Consider the following 22600-nt stretch of genomic DNA (forward strand, 5'->3'; position numbering starts at 1 on the left):
ATTGTGAGGTTGAGAACAGAGACAAACCTTAACCAGTCGCATCCTTGCCTAGAATGAGGTTCACTAAAGCCTTTGTGAAGTTGATGGGAATCATTAGTCTCACAGGCCTACTCCTAAAGCGACAAAAAAACCCTTGATTGTCCTTAAGCTGCAGCCATGATCATGATCCCAGTTCTGTTTTTTTATGTTTTTTCAATGTGGTCCTCTTTCAATGCAAGAATGTAGATTATTACTTTCAAATTTATTTTATGATAAATTCCCGTAAACTTCTGCTGAAAGAATGACAATAACTAATCCTAGAAAATAATCCAAAATGAGGTAAAGCTAGAATACTGTGGCTTTTCAAGTTGATTAATAGTTGGGCACGTTGATGACCACCAGTAATGTTCTCAAGGCACTAAACATTTACTGAACGAGGAGTTGTTTGGAATCGCCCAACAGTTGAGCGACTTGTAAAGTATGAGAAAAATACTTTGCCCACTTGTTTGTCTGAAACAAGGTTGCCTGCTATCAACAGCTTTTCTCCATTTTGGGTCTGTTTGCGTTCTCCGAGTTGGTCCCAAACCCATGAATCTTAACACATCATTTAACTTTTCTTGTCAACTCCATCAATGTACCTTTTTTTTTTTGATTTATAACCCAAAGAAACCACATTCCAGACCCGAGACATAGTTGCCGTCCGGCAGCGTAAAACTCCGGGCTCGGACCCTTGCCCCCAGGATTTATGCTGGGTTTTGGCTTAAGCAGAGGATATGACTCCCCCAAGATTAGAACCTCCACCTGCCTAACGGCTTTGGCCAAACCCCACTACGTCAACCCCCTTAGGGCTGTATTCCAGTCAATGTACCACTGGCCACTAGCAATTGACTGCTAATTTTGTCAACTTGCTAAATTCTTTGGCCAAAAGTGATGATTGTGATGGAAAATTATTGTCGACATTTAGGCGATCTCATTTAGTCACCTGACATTACACTAGACTTTAGATGTCAATGAAGTTTGGCCCAATTACTAGCAGTTAGTGGGTTCCTACACTAGCCTAGCATCGCCAATCAATTAAAAGGAAATTCATACACTAACATCAGCCCGGGTCACCCGAGTGGTAGTAGGCCTGAAAAGAAGGTGCTGAGCCCTTCAACCCAAGTTCGACTCTCACTGGGTGTGCGGGTGTCTTTAACTAGTGGGCTCTGTAAAGGCTTGAGTGTCAATGACCCCACACTCAGAGATTACCTACTTTGGCAGGAAACTTTGTCATTGAAAAGAAAAATTCCTTTGGCTTTCAACCAGCAAGTCTCCTAACTTTTAGGTGGCCCTGACTATTTTATTGCGTGGTGATGACGAAGCTACTGGATAGCCCTCGTGATATTCAAGGGGTCTGGATCTGAGACTTATTTGCTGTGATGGTGCGACACTATCCATCCCAGCTTGTCTCATTTGACCTGAGAACCATCAACTTGCTTCATATTTAGGAGACTTGATGATTAGGCCACGTTCAGTAAATTGCAGATGACAAGCAAGTTTTTGTTCTAAGAAAATGTGAAGAGAGGGAGCCATCTAACTTTTATAGAAAGCTACTTGATGGTTTTTGCTTTTCGCTTTTTTGTATTTTACAAAGGATTTGAAGGAGAAAACGACACCCTTCACTATGGCCCACCACCTTGCAGTTAAGACCCCTCGGCCGCCTTCGCAGCTCACTAGGGAGCCTGCTGATTCGGTATTTTATAAAGAGAATGAACCTTTTTTTTAATCGAAGGATCATAAAAAAAAAAAAAAATGAGTCCGGATCTCATGTAGAAATGCAGCTAAATATGATTCAAATCCAATATAGCACCTACGGGTATCTATTGAATAGATTTTCTTTAATGAATCAGCCAACTGTCGATGTAATACCCAGACAGGTGTGCTGAGCCCTTGTGGGGCGACTTAGTTCGTGATCTACATAAGCCAAAAAAAGCAAGTTTACCAGCAGTTGGTACTTTTGGTTAATCATATTGCCTCAAATAAGTAGATAGTCAAACAGGGTATTTTTATTCCCCCAACAGACAAGCCATCAAACCAAAAGGGGATCCACTTGTCTGGTAAGAGCAGTTAGTGCACGTCACCTTGTGTTGGGACGTTGCAAGTTCAAAACCCAATGGTACAGTTGATTAATAACTGGTGAGGATCAGAGTAACCCCAACTGAACTTTCAAAAAAAAAAAAAAAAAGCCATCAAAGTCACTGGTGATCTGTTTGGGAGGCAACTGCGGTTTTGGAGAGACTTGGAATTTGAAGCGAAGAAAGGGAAGTCCAAAACAGATATCTTCACATACCAATTGAAAAACAAAGGGAAGGAGCAAATTTAGAGAAAGAGACACACTTTAAGTCGGGAGATTGGTCCGGCGACCAGGAAAAGTAATAACGAAAGCCATGCATAGCGAGATATTACGTCTTTGGTTAATAATATCTCGACTCAGTTGTTATATCTGCCACCTGTAATTACCCACATTTTCTTACGAAATTCTCAATTCCCAAAAATTTTCTCAACCCTAAATACACTTCCTGGTTTTTGTGCATCTAACAACATTAGCATTAATCCTCAGGAAACAATTATCTGAAGTCACCGAACTGTTAGCCAACAAAAGTTCGACTATCCGACCCTGCTCTCCAACAAGTCCTTTTGATTCATTGTAGTCGAAGCAAATCCCAGTGGATGAAGAATTTTTCATCCATATAACACATTAGAAAATAAGAAAAGCACACCCAAAGTAAAGCTGTACTTTCTTTTATGTTTCTGGAATAAGGGTACTACCATATTCTATAAAATGCAGAACGAATTCTTATTCCACATAATGAGCTCTCGGTTCCACATGGACATGGAATAATAACAATAATTCAGACAGCTTTGTCTGTGCGTGTGCTCCATTTGATGGTTTATCATATTTTGTTATCATCGCCATTTCCGATTTATAGGTTCGGAACCACAAGTCATGAACACAAAATATCAATCTGCCTGTGATTAAATAGAACTGAATTATGTTACTGGAATTAAAGGCTTTGTTATTTGGTGCAGTTTTTTCCAATAGATCTTTTTCTAGTTTCCATTCTTCCAATTGATTGATACCCACAAATCCAAGGTTTCATTCTTCCGATCGATTGATACCTACAGATCCAAGATTTGGCTTGTTTATATATATATATATATATATATATATATATATATATATATATATATATATATATATATATATATATATATATATATATATATATATATATATATATATATATTGGTTAGGGATGGCAGTGGACCAGGGGGAAGAGGGGGCCCGCCCCACCTCGCCCCATTTGGACTAGGGTTGGAAGACATGAAACGAGAATGGAGGCAGAGATGGAGGTTAAAATCAATACCCATGCAGGGATGGACTTACACAATTCCCTGCCTCGCTTCATCCCCGTTAGTAAAATAATTAAAATACCTTTGGACGGTTCATCCTCTTCTTTAGGGATGGTAATGAACTAGGGAGAAATGGGGCTCCACCTTGCCCCGTATGGACCGGGGATGGAGAACATGAAACGGGGATGAAGGCGAGGATGGAGGTTAAAATCAAAATCCATGCAAGGATGAAAGCGAGAATAGAGGGCAGAATTTTGAGATGGGCGGGGGTGGAGACCTTGTCCCCCGCATCTGCCCCGGTCCACTGCCATCCCTAATATTGGTCGCGGTTATGCTTCATTATAGCACTAGGGCAGTCACTCTTGTTTGTATTTAGGAGGTGTTTGCCTCGAACATAAAGCAGCAGCTTTCCACAAAACTGCAAACGCACCAAAAACAATGTGTTTCTGAGAGCCACACCACGTGACATCAAACATAGAACCCCCTTCCAGCATGGAAATGGCCCTGAAATTTTCAGGTGAAAAAAGATCATCCCCACCCCCAACCCCCCCCCCCCCCCAAACCCAAGAATATTCAACCATGTGTGAAGACTTCGCAATCCTAAAAGTAGGTGAAAATCAATCCCCCTTGTCTTACATGATCCAGTCCAATTGTGATCTAAACCCCTAGCTATGCAATCTTAGCCAAAATATGTATATCAATGTAATGAATCTCCTTACCAGACTTGGATCCAATTCGTCATTTTCTATTATCAAATGCAGATTTGAACTCACTCAGTTTTATGATGGCAGTTACACTCAAACTTCCTTATGACATGGATGCAGAAAGCCAAAACCTGATCCACCAATTGAACTGATCAAAACGAGGACTTGTCAAATCCACTCAAATGTTCAGTCAGTGATGTGGGAGCAGATTTCTAATGACATCACTACTTTCAAAAGACCGGGTCTAAGTGGCATGGCTATATCCTTCATCTTAATTAGCAAAGTAGAAATCATTTACATTGTTTAAAAGCATTCCAGGTACAAGCAAATCATTCTTTATAAATCAAAATTATTTAGGGCCTGTGGGACACAAATTAGTCAGAGAGAGAGAGAGAGAGAACACCTGCAGCAAGTAACAATCACATGATGGCAAAAGAACACCATTCATATCATATCATATCATATCATATCATATCACTAACTAAACAATTGAAAAATCAAAATGGGATGATATAAAGGAAATCATAAATGTATGACCCGTGGAAATACCTTCCATGAGACAAAGATGACTACCACCAAACCTGAAAAAAACTCTCCTCAAAAGTCCAGAACTACTTTGGTACAGAAACTACTTTGGCTGAAACTTGTAAGCTAGCAGCCAGTGAGTCATCAAAGTACATCCATTGGAAAAGATCGTCAAGAAGACATCATCACCTGATCACATGCCTGAAGAGCCTGATTGGCGAAGTACCTCACGTCGACATCTGGGTCTTCGTTGAGTTCAACCAAGCATGGTCTGATTGTCTGGTCCACCACCTGCATCCCAGAAACACAAAAACCACCTTATTTTATTAGACGCTATCAGAATACACAGGTTCTCCTAGAAACCATCAGGTTGGATACAACAGAAATAATACAAAGGCAAAGGCTTAGCTTACCGATTGCTCAACTATTGGAATGAGAGACTGTAGCAACTTTGCCACATTAAATTTGATGTTAGGCACCCTGCGCATAATGAACTTTACTGGGTTAAGTTTGCAAGATGGGACAAAATGTTTAAATTCTGTTGCGACTCAGAACTCAGAGGTCTCAAGTCAGATTGAGTACAACACCATCCTGGTGCAGCACCAACCCAGTTGAGCTAGGGGCCCTAGTTCCTGCAATCCTAGTGTCATAGTAGGAGTCTAGGGACAAGTTACCCAAGTCCTCAGACAGGTTAGGAAGTCTTAAAAACAATCAGTATGATAGAAATAGCTTCTGGTGTTGACTAGTTCGTTTGAATCTGATACAACTGTATACCTGTCCTTCGAGGCATTGACGACAAGAGGCAATAGCTTATGGCAAGTGACATTAGGTCCCATGACAGGTGCGAGTAAAGAAATTGCATGCAGAATCGTCATCCGATACAAGTAGTGTGGGTTGGCAATCATGTTCAAAATCTAAAAACACGTGTAAAAATAAATAAATTATATAAAATATTAAAAAACTACATATTAAACAAAGAGCTAATCTGTCATACTAAAGCATCATTACACGATATAAGCACAACAACTAGTTCTTCCATAGAACCCACATGCACCAAAATAAGAAGTAAAAAAAAGAAAGGCAACAGGTCCAAATCTTAACTACAAATTTTTCATGTATACAGACTATAGGCTATAGCTTTAACCTCCTAATGCAGCATGGGAACACCCAGACAAAAAATCAAGTTAGATAATCATAAGTATGACGTCAAATTATTCAAATATATTTCAATTAGTATATTGAGTTTTCACAATACACAAGTACATAGACACGTATATACAAGTAACTACAATGCATGTCACGTTTCAATGATGACAACCCAAACATTTTTTATTGATCTGCAGACCAACGTAGACATATCACTACAAAATGGCTACACAGAGATTTAACCAATTTGTGGGCTACAATTGTTCACATACACTAGTTGCATCAATGACCACAGGCCCACAACAATCTTCAAATCTTTTTTTAGGCCAAACAATTTCAGTTTTTACATCAAAAGAATTGAAGCATAACTATACTATTTTTTGCAATGTGAAAAGACAAGTATAAGAAAATGTCCATGGTCTTGACCAAGTTCATTAACTGACCTGAGGGATTATATGATGCATCGCCCACTCTGAACCGAATTCCTCAGCTAGTCGCTTCAAGTTATTTGCAGCAGCATCACGGATTGAGAAAACCTATTGAAATAAAATCAACTTACTAAAAGAAAAAGAATTATTAAGGACAAGTGACAAAAAGAGACAGTTGAACAGACTGGATAATGATGGACTTATAATAATTGGTTAGAATGATTAAGGAGAACTGCATGACTGCCTCCTCACAGCCCCGTAATAAAGAAGCAATTGGATTAAAAATTGTACACAACTCCAAAATGTGCACTAAATGGCCAATGATTAGAAAGAAGAAAACAACAATGAAATTAGATAAAACAGAAATTTATTTTATCATCTCAAAAGGCATCCAAACAAGGAAGAGACAGTATGTGAACCTGATCTTCCAGCCACTGCATGCAAAGTGTGCCAAGCTTATCATCAAAAAATCCAACGCCCAACTGACTTGCCAATAAAGGAATGTATTCAATTATCGCAAGTCGGACTCTCCAATGACTATCCTCCGCAAGCTCCACAATTGCTGGAAGGAGGGATTGTGACAAGAGATCAATTCCAATCACCTGAAATAAAGCTACTTAGTTGAGTAAAAGCTAAGATCTTATTCCAAAGCTTCAATACGTTGCTAACACTTCAAGTTCCCAATACTAAATCATGGTGGAAGCTAACACTTTAAGTTCCTGATACTAAATCATGGTGGGAACCCACCTCTAGCTTGTAGTCATGATGTAATCATACTGATGGAACAAATTCAAACAAAAAGAAGACAAAATATCAAATAGGAATGGCAAAAAGCAGATAGGAAGTCATAATCGCAGCATCCTAAAAATACAATCTTGGGAAAGGCTAGATAACAAATAACATCAAAAGAATTGCATGATTTCTTAGAAGACCTTCACTGGGAGATCACTCATTCGACCAGCACCAAGTTTCCTGCAGATAATTACCCACATAAAAAAACACTATTCTCCACAGTTCAATGTGATTTTCACAAAATTTGTATTGCCCAATTTCGTTCTTTAATATAGTGTGTAGTTATACCACTGTTTCCACCAATCAGCCACAATGATATGCATGCAACCATCACAACTGTGTGCATGTGTGTGCTTGCACACATTTTATCTGTATGCTAACACAATTCACCAACAGTGGTAATGAATGCATGGCCAACATCAGAAAGCAACAATGCAAGGGACTACAAACACAACTAGTGCCGAGACATTGTTATATAGTTGGCAGCCAAGCTTCTATTAAAAAATATGTACTTGTCTTGTATATACTATATACCTAAGTATAATTATGTATACTTATAGTTATTGTGTATTGTATTTACTTTTTCCTTTTTTGTTTTGTATTCTAGGTATACTAGATGCATACCCATTGTTTGGATTTTGCTTTTTAATCAAGGTATATACCAGGTATACCTATTAAGACAGGATAAGTATACTTATTGCATACTTGTAGGATAGAATAGGGTTCTTTTTATTCAATTTTATCTTCGTATTTTTATTTTTGCAGTTTTATTTTATTGTTTTTGTAGCTGGACCAACTAGCCGTTGAACTAGCTGTAAGGCTAGTCTAACGGCTAGTCAAACCAGCCATTAGACTATCTTAACAGCTAGTAAGCTTGTAGCCTATATATAAGAGGCATATGCCTCATTGTGTATTTTGAGTGAGGATGGATGTAAAATTGTAAATAGTGTGTGTGTGTGTGTGTGTGTGTGTGTGTGTGTGTGTGTGTGTGTGCATGAGTGTTGCAGTGAGGTTGCCTTGTAAAGTTTATGAATATTTTTATTAGTAAAATATTTATTCTTTATTTCATGTTCTTCTTCTTGGTTATGTACAGTTTGTGTATTTAGCCAAATGTGTTATGATAATGTGTTTTGATTCCATTTATTTATAATGAAATTATTATTTTTCTTTATTTGCTTCTTGTCTCAGATTATGTGCCACTTTGTGATAACTTCTTTGTATGGACTGCTAATATGAATGATGAATCGAACAAGAGGATAAAAAAAAAACTAAGAACAGATCCAACATTCAGGCCTCTATTTGGAAGAAAACTATAATCAACTAGTACCACTATGAGGAAATTTGAAGACTACACCTTTGCCTCTGTAACATGTTATGCAGAAACAACTGCAAAAAAGATATCATTCACTAAGGTAACACCTTTACAAGTATATTATGTGATAAAAGTGCACGCTGGGCCTTCATCTAGGGGTGGCAATTTCTGACACGACCCGCCAACCCGACCCGCCAACCCGCCTCTTAGGCGGGTTCGGGTTGGGCTTAAGCCAACCCGTTTAATAAACGGGTCGACCCGCATAACCCGTTTATTAAACAGGTCGGTTTCGGGTTGGGGGTATGCCAACCCGGCTGACCCGTTTAATAAACGGGTTAGGCGGGTGGGTCAACCCGCCAACCTGTCTGCCAACCCGCCGACCCGCCAACCCGTCTGCCAACCCGCCAACCTGACTACCTGCCAACCCGATCCGTCAACCCGCCAACCTGACCCGCGAACCTGAAAACCCGTTTACCCGACCCAACCCATTTATTAAATGGGTTGGCGGGTCGTGTCGGGTTACCCGTTTATTAAACGGGTCGGGTTCGTGTTTGCCACAGCCGACCCGTTTAATAAACGGGTCGGGTTCGGGTTGAGGTATGCTGACATGCCAACCCGCCAACCCGACCCGATTGCCACCCCTACCTTCATCAAATAATATGACTGATAAATGACTAATAGTTACCTCTATGAACCAAATAGCAACTATACCATTCACCAAATTTGGGCCCTGTAGTTCCAGAGTTCAGATTGGTAAATTCAAGAACTTATATGAAGTTCAGTCCAAGGCTAGCATCATTCTCGAGAGACTAATGAGCTTCTAAATAATCGGCCAACCCTAATTTAAACTCTGGGTTTAGAAATTTTTCGCCCATGTGATTGTTCGAAAGAAATATTTATGTGATCCAGATAAAGTGACTTTCATGTTGAGCCATTATTTTAAACAATTTTTTAGCATATGTGACTTTTCCTGAAGTGTTGACAGGAAAACAAAAAATTGCCAGAACAACACAAGAAAATTAACTATGTTGAAAAAGAGGTTAACCAGCAAAGAGACGATCTAGACCAAAAACAACCTGGTATAGAATTTGACAAAACAAGTTACTTATAAGGTGTACTCCATCATCTTATAGTCAACCAATTCTATGGGTTAAAGTACATTGATTGTTTTCTAGAAAAAAATTGAAAACCCCGGTTGGTTTTGGTTATATTATCAAGAATATTTCAAGTGGTTTACAAACTTGATAAATACTTTTTAATTTGTGGTTTCCACAAGGGTTACCAGACTAGGAAGCGAAAGCGAGAAATGAAACAAGAAGCGGGAGCGAGAAGCAAGGTATTTTAAAATTTATAAGTGTGAAGCAAAGAATTAATTTAAAAGCAAAAACAAGAATAAAAGAAGTGATATGAGATTGAATGGAAAGCAAAATACTAATCGAACGAGAAGGGAATAAAAACTAAAATAAAAATGATGATTTTTAAACTTCATGATTTTGTAGTGTAAGAATTAAATTATTCTCAGAATCTAAAAATAATGATTAACAAGTTAGAGAAAGTACACGGGAAGTAAGTGGGAAACATGAAAGGAAGCACATGGAAAATATGAAAAGAGGCGCATAGGAAGCATGTATGGAAGCAAGAAAAAAATGTGTGGGAAGCATAGGAGAAGTGCGGGGGAATCGAGATTCCCATCAAGTTTCGGAAACAAGGAGTTTCGCACTTCCAAAGTGAGTTTCTGGGAAGCGTGCTTCCCACCTATCTATGAATCTTCCGGTAACTCCGGTTTTCACTAATTTGCCGGTCCCATTCTCACAGATAAAATGTATTCTACTACCATAGCCCCTGTAGCAGAGCTGCAATCAAACAAACTCAATGTGATGGATGTACAAAACCAACAAACATCAGAGGATTGGACCAATATTGAGTTATAAACACTAATAACATTTATAATTAAAAAAAACTGTGGTAGCATTTGAAGTGGTAATAGGGTAGAAAACAAACCTGATTTACTTGATCAAGCTTGCTAATAATATTCAGCCTCACATCAGGAAACTCATCCTTCAGTAGGGAAAGAAAGATTGGAAGAAGTTGTTCAATGGTTGCGTCCTGCATACAACCATCAAGATAGAAGTTAGACAGTGATCATGAGAATTCATTGTTAAGTGTCTAGGAGTACAGATACAATATACTTGATATACTGCACTTGCTGGTAAATGATTCCATACTGAAAGCTTCCTCTCTAGTATTTTTTCAATTTTCATTTGTGCAAAAACTCCATAATGGCACATTTGGCTTCAGCAGATGTCGATATCAGTTGGAAACTTATTATGAAAATAAACAAATAAACATGTGGAAGAATAGATAATCCACAAAAACTCACCTTCCCTAAGACTGGTGCCATTCCCATTATGACTGATGCTAAAGTAGAACGCACATGCTGAGAAGAATCTGATGACAACTCCTGCAAAAGATTTTGACATTTAGTCCAAAAGCAATTAAATAAGGTTACTGGGCCATATATTCTTAATCATAAAACAACTTGGGCTGTGTGTGTGCATATGCATGTGGAGAGAGAGAGAGAGTAACCATAGTAATAGCATGATAACAGATGATAGATTATAAAAGTCAAGAAAAAATAAGTGCTTTTTTTAAATAACAGAAATGTTGTAGCAATGTCAGGACCCATTTTTCAAAATTAAGTTTAACAGCTTATATACTAAGGGGATGAGATGAGGTAGTTATTGAGAGAAAAGATGGATAAACAGACAGAAAGTCAAGGACCTTGATAAATTTCTTTGTATATTGCCTTCAAGGAACTATGTTTTTGAAGTCAATTGATTTGCTTTTGAAGTCAATTGATTTGCCTGATATGCCCAAAACAGCAAATGTATTGCTCAGAGTATTTGAGCAAGTTGTGTAAAAGGTTCAACCTTAAAATATTGTTCAATTTATTATTGATAATGCAGCAAATTATAGGGCACCAGGTAAAGATTTGGCAAAAAATTATGGGTCAATCTTTTGGACCCCATGTGTTGCCTATTGTATAGACCTCATGCTTCACATCGGCAACATGAACGAGATAAATCAGACAATTGAATGCTGCCAAGAAATTACTAAATCTATTTGCAATCATGCATGGATTTTGAGCCTAATGAAAAAGTACATTAGTGGTATTGAGTTTATTCGTAATGTAGTAACTAGATTTGCAACCAATTTTTTTAATGGGTAAAGTCTAGTAAAGAATAAAATTGCACTTCATCAGATAAGTGGAATGCATATCCCCATACACAAAAAAGAAAGCCAAGAAAATTTATAAATATTGTATTCATAAGTGAATTTTGGAATTTATGCGTAAAGTTGTTGAGAATCACTATACCTTTAGTGAAAGTGCTTTGATTGGTTGACAATGAAGACAAACATCTATAGGTTATCTCTATGAGGCCATGGATAACTCATTATTGATAATTTGAATGAGAAGAAAAAAATGTGAATGCCTATATGGAACATCATTGATCATAGGTGAACGGAACAACTTCATAACATCTTTATATTGCAGCATATTATTTAAATATATTTGTTAGTCATGTTGATTTCTCATTTTATTGTTTTTTTCAGACATGTGGTAGACCAGATTTGAAAGTAATGATCCAAATTTAAGAGCTTTTCTCTTCGCATTTTTAACCAAACTTGCAGTGCAAGTGGATACGAGAAAAACTAGAGTGTCTTTAAGTAAATCCATACAAAAAGAAAAAATAAATTGAAGCACAAAAAGCTCAATGACCTCGTCTACGTTCGCTACAACTTACCACTGAGGCAGAAGTATATAAAATTATAAAGTTTTTTTTTTATTTTCATGTGTTTATTTAAAGTTTTTCTGTCATACAAAACCCAACTAATTATAATTTTTTCATGTCATCTTTTTAGGCAAATAGAAAAGTTATTATCAAGGAAGCACAAAGAACAATTTGATTCCATCAGTTTGAAACATTTTAATGTATTTTATGCATGGGTTGAAGAAGCTGACATTTTGAATACAGAGAACATTCAGTTGATTAACGTGAAACGAGCAATGGATGTAGATGATGAAGAGCCCACAAATATTGGAGACAATGTGAATGTCGGAGGAGGAGAAGAAGATAATGATTGAGGTTATATTTTCAAAAAACTTGTTATTTAACACTTAAGTGTTCATAAACTTGGTTATTCTGTTTTTGTTTATGTAATATGAAAGTATGAGTCTTGTGACATGTTCTTAATTGCAAGATATTTAATATTTTGCATTATTCTTGTGAGATAGTTGATGTTTGATGATGTCTTGTGCAACTTATAGAAACATAAATGCTTTATATGTGAATTTATGGTTGTATTTTTTGCAATTCATCTTTGTTTCACATGTGTTATGATTTTTTTAGAATTTTTGCTAAATTTTTTATTTTTCTTGATTTTTTTTAATTTTTTGAAAAAAAAATATTAAAAATTATGATCTTTTACAATACATATCTTTTTTTGGGCCCGACCGATACGAGTAACAATACGATACTTACAACCTTGAAAACAACACAGCCAAAATAACCCAATGAAGCATAAGGCCAACACCTTGACACAAGGAAGAATGTGTTGAATAGCAAGTTGTGGGTTCACTATTCTGCAAAATTTGGTCACTTTTCCTGCAGCTGCAATACGCACTTCTGCCTCATTATCTCGTAGAAGTCGGACATATGCAGGCACCAGGCCCGTCCTGAAAAGGCAAACCACTAGAATCAGCTACACTTACAAAAAAAAAAAAGATGTCCATTTAATCCACAACCATAGTAACAAACGTCATGACATTGTCAAACTATCGAGATATCACATCTTGCCAAACATTGATGCATCAATAATATCAACAAGAAGATGAACAGAATAAAATTAAGATAACAGAAAATAGACCATGCAAACAAATTGTTTGACTTGAGCATCTACAGTATAAGAGATCCTTCAAATAAAATCTCACAAAAAACAAAGCCCACAAGATATTCCATGCAAAAACAAAGCAATCTTGAAGAGAAGATTAAATTCCAAAAAAAAATATTTGCGTTATTGCAAATATCGAACAACAGTTCAATATTACCTAATGGGCTCAGGACCAACAGCTTCACAAAGCTCATATAATTGATTGGCAACCATATAACGAACACGCCAAGACTTATCCTGCACAGACACTAATAGGATTCAACCTGGATAAACATTTTAGTGGACACCAAAACATAAGAGTATCCTTAGGACAATTCTAAAATAATCAAGCAAGAGACAGAGTTGCAGCCGAAGCAAAAACTAGAAAACCTTGCCTCAGTCTAATACCACAGATGAACAAGCCCCTCAGGGATTGTAGAGGAAAATGACTCACCATCACCAATCACACAATATAGCTAGCGCCTCAACTAATATGAGACTCATTCAAATACAGATGTATATGATTTTCATGCCACATACCCACATTTGAAGTGCTAAATGAAGTTTGTATATGGAACAAAAGGAACAATCCATGCAAAGAAGTCAAAGGGAAAAAAGCAACAATTGCAATAATATCTAGAAACTCTTCCCTAATTAATTCTTCCAAAATCATACTGCTTGCTATAGATAAAAACCAAAGAAGACTGATGGACCAATGCACGGTCATAAGAAATCCATACACCCAAAATAACACGGCTCTAAGCAAAACCATCAGTTGAAAACCATAATAATGTGTTAGGAACCTAATTTCACATCAATTTGGCAGATATTCAGAAAGTGACAATTGAAAGAAAACCAAAGGTCATACACAGGATTTACAGCTTACCAAGATAACTCATGGATAATTGTAGACTACACCATGACATGGATGGAAAAGATGGTTGTTTAATAAGAATCTCCACAATACAACTGCCAATTTATGACAGCAAGTTTATGTTAAGCATCACTCTGTGCCATCATACAAAGAAATTGACAGTACTGACTTGTATAAGAAACAAGTTCATAAAAAGAAAAGAATAAAAAAATCATTTCCTGCACACAGACAAGCATGCAGTAAAAGTAGAAATTCACATCAGCTGAACCGAAAGAACTTGCTTGAAATTCAAAAGAAAAAAATTAAAAGCTCTTATGTTCACAATTCATAAAAAAGACATTTATTCTTCGTACTGTTCTCTCCAAATCTTGGAAAGAGATACGTTCCAACAAGGAAAAAAGGAACTACATGAAATCATGCTAGCAAGTTTGCTTGCTGGCATACCTGGGAGAAGTTAACAATTACAGGCAGTATATGAGCCACACAATCTTGAGGCCCTAACAACTTTCCTAGTGTTGCACATCCTTCAACAGCCAACAAGCGGACAGAATCTTGATCTGAAATGACAAATACAATGAACATGCAAAGATATTTGAGAATCCATTAAAACAGAAAAAAAATGAAAACAGAGTTTTAACTAAACAAATTAAAACAGTATATTCAGGGATTGTGTATATTACAATAGTTCGTGCAAATCTCACAGTAAATAAGCAACAAACTTTTTTATGATCAGCAATTGAGGACTGCCAATAGCAAGTTAATAGCTAAATATTGAACCAGTCAATGGTTTGTTGACTAAACATCTATCTCACAAATAAATTGCAAGGCCACATATTTTGCAGTTGGCACCAATCCTGGGGACAAAAATCTAGGGATTTTTAAAAGCGCACACCAGAAATCACTCATTAACGGCAATCTCACAAATGCACACACACCCACTCACATACATGCATGCACACACGGACTCATGCGTGCACCCACAACCCCCCCCCCCCAACACACAAATATAACACGAGAGAGAGAGAGAGAGATTCATTGTGGCATTGTTAGGGTTTTTTTTGGATCAAATGACTAAACTGTGAAAATATTTAAATAACACAGACCAATGTTCTCTAGTAGGCATCAACAAGAATGTTCATACCGTCATGTGTCAGGTCCTCAAAAATTGACATGATATCTGTCTTCACGTGACTAGATTCAACAGTAGCAGCAAACTTTCCCAAGTTTGATGCCGCAGACCTTCTAACCATGGGCATATCATCTTGACACAACTGACTGTATATAGATCTTAGCTCTGACTTTAACATTTCTGGGGCACTGGGATAAGCAATGTGAAATAATCCACATGATGAGACACGTGCAGTAAACCACTCGCCAGCTGCTAGTCTCTGAACAGACAAAAATAATGCAAAGGTAAGAGTAATATCAGAGAAGCCGACGACTAGGAAATTGTCCAACAAGAAATGACTGATAAACAACACCATAAGTGCAACTAAAAGGAAAATTAAACAATATGAAATAGTTCTTATGGAACAGATGGACAAAAAGAAAAACCTGATAACATGCATAAAAAAAATATTTTTTTTGGCAGTTGTATAACATTTAGTGAGCATGTTAGGCTTTCCTTATAATCAAATGGCCCCATTATAAAGTTCTAAAATTCAAATTCCAGGAAGATGGTGAAAGACTGAAAGGATATTCATCAGGTCCGTGCATACTTACATATTACAAAAAAGTACTAGCAGCAGACTCACAGATCAAACTTGCCAAAATTGGGGCATGCAATTTATACGGGGACACTACCATTCAGAGCCTTTAATAGATATTAACAAGTAAAATAAATGTTACCCCTGACAAATTTCAAATGCCATGGAAGAGCTTTACAGTAGCAAACACTACTAGGAATATAAGTTCAAAAACTATGCATATAAAAATAAAGTGGCTTGTACTTTTCAGAATTACTTAATTTCCCTAGGTAGTGACAATTGATCTACAAAGCCAATGAAGTAGCTTATGTTAACTTGTTAATATCTGCTAAAGGTCATCTACATACGATGGAGATTAATAAGTGATTATGAACTGAAATATTTTAGGCCAAAATATATTCATGCCATCAAGTACATTTGTTGAATAGTCTTTTAACACAAACCTTCATGTACTTTTGCTAATTTTAACACAAACAAGCATAAAGGAAAAAAAAGTGCATGCATTTTTGTCTATGCGTGTGTGTTGCATATACAATAGCATTCATGTACTAGTGAAGAAGGATGGTCGAAACTAATTACCTACTGACAAACTGAAACAGATACGTCAAATTCAGGAAACCAAAGTAGGTATTACAATATCTTACCTTTACCATAGGAATAAACCAATCTACCAAATCATTTTCCTTCATCTGAGAACCAATTCTACATAATGACTCCACAGCCTTATCCCGTACACAAGTTTCCTCCACGGTGCATAAAGTTTCCAAAGGTGGGAGCAAAACATGAGCACATTCTACCCCACCCACATAAGGAATAAACACCCCCAACTCTTCTGCCATTGCAAGAAGCACCTCATCATCGTCATCATTGTTCTCACTAAGAAAAGGAATCAACTCCTTCCTAGTTCTCTCCTCACCCAGAGCCCGAGCAATTGTAGACAACCTTCGGATGGAGTTCAGCCGCAACTGAATATCTTCATTTTTCAATTCATCTATCAATATAGCTATTGGATAGAGTGGCTCATCTACCATAGCCATTAAGCTTCCCAAATTGCCTGATAGCTGAAACAAACAATATAGTCTTTTCAAATCACAGAGAATCCAAAGACCAACAACAACCGACTCCATGGCTCCTAAGAAAAAAATGATGATAAAGCATAAAAATAAAAGTAATATTCGTAGCTTGCATGATTTGTCCACTAAACCGTATGCCAATGTCACAAATTTGAGAATTTTCATCTCCCTTCTGCATCTGAATTCCACAACAACTGGGGGGAAAAAAGTTTGCTTGTTTCCGTTCGAATATGGGTTTCATATTTCATGTGCTTCAAAAAACACAAATCTCAGTTCTATTTAGCCTCTGTTTGTCAGCCTTGCATCGGAGGGCCCGGAGGTGTATTGCCGAATCCCCAGAGCCCTCGTTGTTTGAGAGCTTTTTTTTTTTTGCCAAAACAGTGCGTTGCGGATGGATTTGACGATGAAAACTCCATCCCCAACACCAAGATTCAACACACACCGAAAAAGGTGCCTTTTCACAACTCCCAAATCCAACGCCCTTCCGATCATCGCCGAGTGCTCTTCCCTGTTTCCGGCGAGCAAGCACTCAAGGCACAGAGAGAGAGAGAGACTGTCTTTGGAAACTCCACATTCCGATGCATCTCCGACGAATCTCCGACGCTCCATTCTTCTCTCTGGTCGAGTGTCTTTGTGGATGAAAGAAGTGACAGGAGAATGAGGAGAAAACCAAGGGTTTGGAGGAGGAAATGAAGAGGAAGAGAAACGGATCAAAGGAAAACTTAGAGCAACAAGCAATATAACCAATTCGACATCAAATTAACAGAAGAAAAACCAACCATTTCGAGAAGGGGAAACCTCCCGCTGAATTAGAAGACTAGGAAGAGAACAAAGGGAGAGAAAGAGGGAAGAAAACCTACGAGAAACGGCGTACCTTCGGAGGATCGCGATAACGATGACAATTGGTGCGAGATCGATTGGGGTTCTGAATCGTCCAAATTGAGGGGTCCTGCGGAATTGGGGTTAGGACAGAAATCTAGGGTTTCGTCCGAAGGGGGCGATCTGAGAAGGGAGGGCAGAACGCGAAAAGGAGGACCCTCCCGAGCTCGCGAAAACCAGGCGCGTCGAGAAATGAAAGGGGGGAGAAATTGATGGCGCAATTTATACTTTTTGTTTTTTTAACGTTTTAAATTAGTTTTTAAGTCATGTAAAGGACTTTTTACATGAGCTACAAGCTTATGTATGTCAGGTAAGCGTGACATCCGGACCGTATGTTTAGGCCGTTGGGATGTGCAGATGGGTCGGATACTGTTTTGGATCATTACTGGTCCAAAATAAGGTCCGAGTTTGGGTGATAGATACACAGATCCATGCCTGATACAGAACGGATGAAGTATAGTTGAATCTGGACCCAAAACCAATACGATGATGCTGTTCCTAGAGTCCCAGAAGACAGGTTTATTACGTGTAGAAAGTACAAAGAAATTGGATCTGGTCCAAAGGCAAACACAGATCCGATGGAAGGATGTGATTCTAATTCGATGGTGAATCCAAGAAAGGGACAGACTTGATGAATAGGAAACAAACTTTTGGATCTTAAGTTAATATCAAATTTGTGAATAAAGTTTTGGATTTGAATCAAAGGTCCGACTCATTGATCCTTTTTGCACCCTTAGTTTTGGGTCTATTGGTTGCATAGTGACAAAAGTTTAAAACGAAAAACTAACTTGTGTGAAATTCATTTTTTTTGCTCTTGTTAAATCTGAAAAATATCATCAAACACTATAAACACTTCCCGTCCTAATGCAGTGAAAATATCAGGTGGCATCACATGGCACAATTTTTTGTGCCTTAGTACCTGTCCACCCTCCAATCTTGGGGATAGGGCCTGTAAGGTATGGGGCTCATGACCTGATGGAGGGCAATCAAGTGCTTAAGGCACAAAAGAGCGTGCCATGTGATGGCACCTGATCCGGACTCGAAAAAACAGGCTTAATCAATGAGTGCTTGAAATTGTACGTGTACAATGCTCATACCAATACAAACAATAGTTTGAAACAGGTAACTGCAACGGAACAAAGGGTGCAAGATTCTAAGACTCATTTTTTTTTATTTTAATTATTCATAATTGAATGGTTGAAAATGAACCTAGGTACGATCCCAACAAGGCAGCACATGAAACTAACAACTGCTAAAACTTTTAATCATCAAGATCTGACAAAGACTCATTGGATGGATAAGTATCAACCATCAATACCTGACAAAGAAATACAAAAACTTAAAAAAGGGTTAAAACACATTGATAATAACATTATATATGTATTTACCTTTAACAATGAATGTCATCTAATGCTTTACTAATTGATGAGCAATATTTTAAAAAATAAAAGGCACCAACAATTATTCTATATGTAGACTTGTACATGTTAATGCTGCATGTAGTTTTGATCATAACAGGTACCAATTATTTTTCAATATCCTCAATTACTTTTCACTGCAACATCGAGAGAAAGCTTTCAAAACAAACAATTAACATAGTGCCTCAAAACTAGAGTGCCAAAGGAGCACGCTCAACCCACAAATCAAAGTGATAGAATTATAAGCAAACAAAAAGCATCGATGAATTATAGTTATAACATGAAAGATATGTGAATTCTATAGTTCATGCAAGTTTAAACTCGTCAAAATCCAACGCAACACTGCACAAAACAAAATGTCTAAATACAGTTATAGTACACCTGATGTACTGACTTAAAAGCATAAGAAAGAATATAAAATATAGTTTTTTAAAGTTCAACCTCAAGTTCACTTTTCTAATAAGAGTATAAAATATAGTTTTTTAAAGTGCAACTGGAGTGTTGTGTGATCGTAGAATGCCATTGCGGTTGAAGGGAAAGTTTTATAGAACGACTATTAGGCCCGCTTTACTATATGGTACGGAATGTTAGGCTGCCAAGAGACATCATATTCAAAAAATGATTGTAGCTGAGATGTGTATGCTTAGATGGATGTGTGAAAATACAATAAAAGATAAGATTCGAAACGAGAAGATACGTAAGAAGATAGGCATTGCACCCATTGAAAATAAGATGAAAGAGACTCGTTTACGGTGGTTTGGACATATTCGACGAAGGCCTAATGAAGCTCCAGTTAGAAGGATGGAGAAATGGGAAAATATATTAGTTAAAAAAGGTCAGGGTAGGCCTAGGAAGACTTGGATGGAGATGATAGGTAAGGATATGAATGCCTTGAACCTCACTGAGGACATGGCATTGGATAGAAATGATTGGAAGAGAAGGATTCATGTGGAAGACCCAAAATGATTTTCTTTTTTGTTCATATCGCCGACCCCAATTGTTTTGGGATGAAGGCGTAGTTGTTGTTGTTTGTTGTTGTTGTTTGTTGTTGTTGTAGAGTTAGATGATGACCAACACGGCTTATAAATACCTCAACATCAAAACTGAGGGTCAGTTTACAATGAACATTCTTTTTGTTCAACCCTCGACACTCCAACAAGATTGAAATTCTTTCTTTGGTCGCTCTAAATGTAAGAAGAAATCAATTTGTCCATCATTTTTTCTATTAAGTTCATTTTTTAACTGTAGTATACCATTATCCTGAAATGAAACAGATGAAATCTATTCAATAGAGTTATTTATAATATAAAGTTAGTAGCTTATTTGTCAATGAATTATCGGCCCTTTATTCAATTGAAGAAATCATTAATAAAACAACAAATGATTTTCAAGGCCTATTTTTTAAAGATAGTAATGCCAAGCTCGGACCTCCTATCATCTACCATTGTAACTTTTAAATGTTACATTCATTAAGTGTAATTAACATGTTTGTGAACAATAACATTGACTTCGAAATAACTAAGAAAAAAATTATTGTTTAACTGGTGAAAAAAACCCACTACAATTGCAACAACTTTTTCTTCTTTTAAGTTCACGCTATCTTTTTTTAAAAGAGGTTAAGTATACATCGTACAATAACAAACTATTGAAGTCAATGTAAATGATCTCTCCCGGCACCTTATAGACCTTATCTTGTAAATTTCAAACAAAAATCATGTTAGTCAAAGACCAAAACAAAGTACATAAAAATATTGATAAATATTTAATAAATGCAAATACAAATCATCAATGTTTATAAGTTCAGCAACAAGTTGCATACTTGTTGCAGCGCCATAAACTTGAGTGAGCATAACTTCACAGGAGGGTCTAATTATATTTCAAAAAACTTTGAAACTACTTGTTCTTGCAATATGCATATAAGAAAAAATGCTTAAAAAGAACACATTTCTAAAATAATTATTGTAAGGTTCGCACACTTATAATGAATATAATACTACCATCTATATAGAACCTCAATCTCCTTTATGTCAGGGTCAACAAATAAGACAATAATATTCGAAGAGGCAATTGATTATCGTAAAAAAAATAAACATTAGAGACAATCATAATGATTATACAATATTGAACTACATATAAGTCTATTTTCTTAAAAGGCTGAGTAAACCTAATATTAACCCAAAGAAGTTGTTACCCTCGTTATAGTCGAAACCACCACTTAAGGTTGTGAACATAGATATATCTCATCAAACACAACCATGCTACAATGCTCAATCCATAAAGTGAGTTTAAGAACTTTGTGTCTGAAAATGCATAACATATAAAAATATAAATATGTTTAGACTAAAACATGGGAGTATAACCAATTAAAAATATGTTTTTTGCTCGCATCTCATCCACCAATGTCAAATATCTTAAAACCACTCTTCTATCACCATTTTTTATTTTTTGCTCAAATATTGGTTTAACTTATAATATAATCCATGTGATATTTATCTCAAATATATCATGCCTTATAAAATGCACTGTTACAACACATGGAAACAAATTATCATGCATATTTATAATACGTATAACAACACATTTATTCCTAAAATATGAGATGTAATAAAATGCTATAAAGAAAAACAATCACTGTAATACAGGGAAGGAGGAGTCGACCATCTTTTGAACCACAATTTCTTCAAACAATATGGTTTCAAATATACCATACAAGTAAATGTAATCTTTATGTCTATTATGGTAATTTGTTTCTTGATAAATTGAGTTGATAGCCATAAGTGACAAAGTTGTTGCATCAAATGGACTACAAAGTTGGTGTCCCTACAAAATAAGTAGTGTGAGCTCCAATATTAGTAAAAAATAAGTTGCAATAACTATAAAGAGAAATATACTTATAACATATGTTTTTACTACAATATTGAGCATAGGGTTTGACACTCCATTTTGCACCATGTACTGCTTTAAAGGTTTCATTCAAAGCATTCAAAATGTCAAAATTAAGAAAGTTACAAGCCGGCCATAGCACTTATTTTGATCTACATTCCAAAGCAATTGAAAACATTATTAGTTGAGTATAATTTCTCTATAAATAATTTTTTTGATGTATATCTTATCTTCATCAAAAACTTTATGATTTCTAAAGTAAAATTTAACTATCTTTGTAACACCCCAAAATTTGTATCAAAAATTTTCAAGGAAATCTTTTTTTTTATTTTGACTTATATTTTTGCAAGCAAAGCAGAATACTTGATTTGAACACGATTCAAACTTTGGGCGAGTTACAATAAACCCAAACACACACATCACTGGATTTAAAAAACTTAATTTAAGTGATTAATTCAAATCAATACTGAAATAAATTCAAAGTTTATAAGTCTCAAGGAAGGAGAATGATGATGATCCATCTAACGCCACTGAGCAATCAGCCATCACTTCAGCT

General features: G+C 36.5%; 1 protein-coding gene across 2 annotated transcripts; it reads right to left on the reverse strand.

Moving 5' to 3' along the window:
- Positions 1–4565: 4565 nt before the first annotated feature.
- On the reverse strand, positions 4566–17934 carry LOC149842290 (uncharacterized). 2 transcript variants are annotated; one of them, XM_090001357.1, is made up of 13 exons: positions 17739–17934; positions 16436–16852; positions 15227–15473; positions 14530–14642; positions 13390–13469; positions 12876–13017; positions 10660–10740; positions 10281–10385; positions 6595–6777; positions 6191–6283; positions 5376–5515; positions 5015–5081; positions 4566–4892 (listed from the first exon to the last, which is right to left on the reverse strand). In XM_090001357.1, the coding sequence occupies exons 2-13, from the start codon at positions 16826–16828 to the stop codon at positions 4773–4775; spliced, it is 1764 nt and encodes a 587-aa protein (XP_089857483.1). In that variant the 5' UTR covers positions 16829–16852; positions 17739–17934; the 3' UTR covers positions 4566–4772. The 2 variants fall into 2 exon arrangements, with proteins under 2 accessions (XP_089857483.1, XP_089857484.1); XM_090001358.1 differs by having other exon boundaries at positions 17725–17934.
- Positions 17935–22600: the final 4666 nt, after the last annotated feature.

This window comes from Nuphar pumila, chromosome 3 (assembly GCF_984573655.1).
Source record: "Nuphar pumila chromosome 3, dmNupPumi1.hap1.1, whole genome shotgun sequence".
NCBI classification, from domain to species: Eukaryota; Viridiplantae; Streptophyta; class Magnoliopsida; order Nymphaeales; family Nymphaeaceae; genus Nuphar; species Nuphar pumila.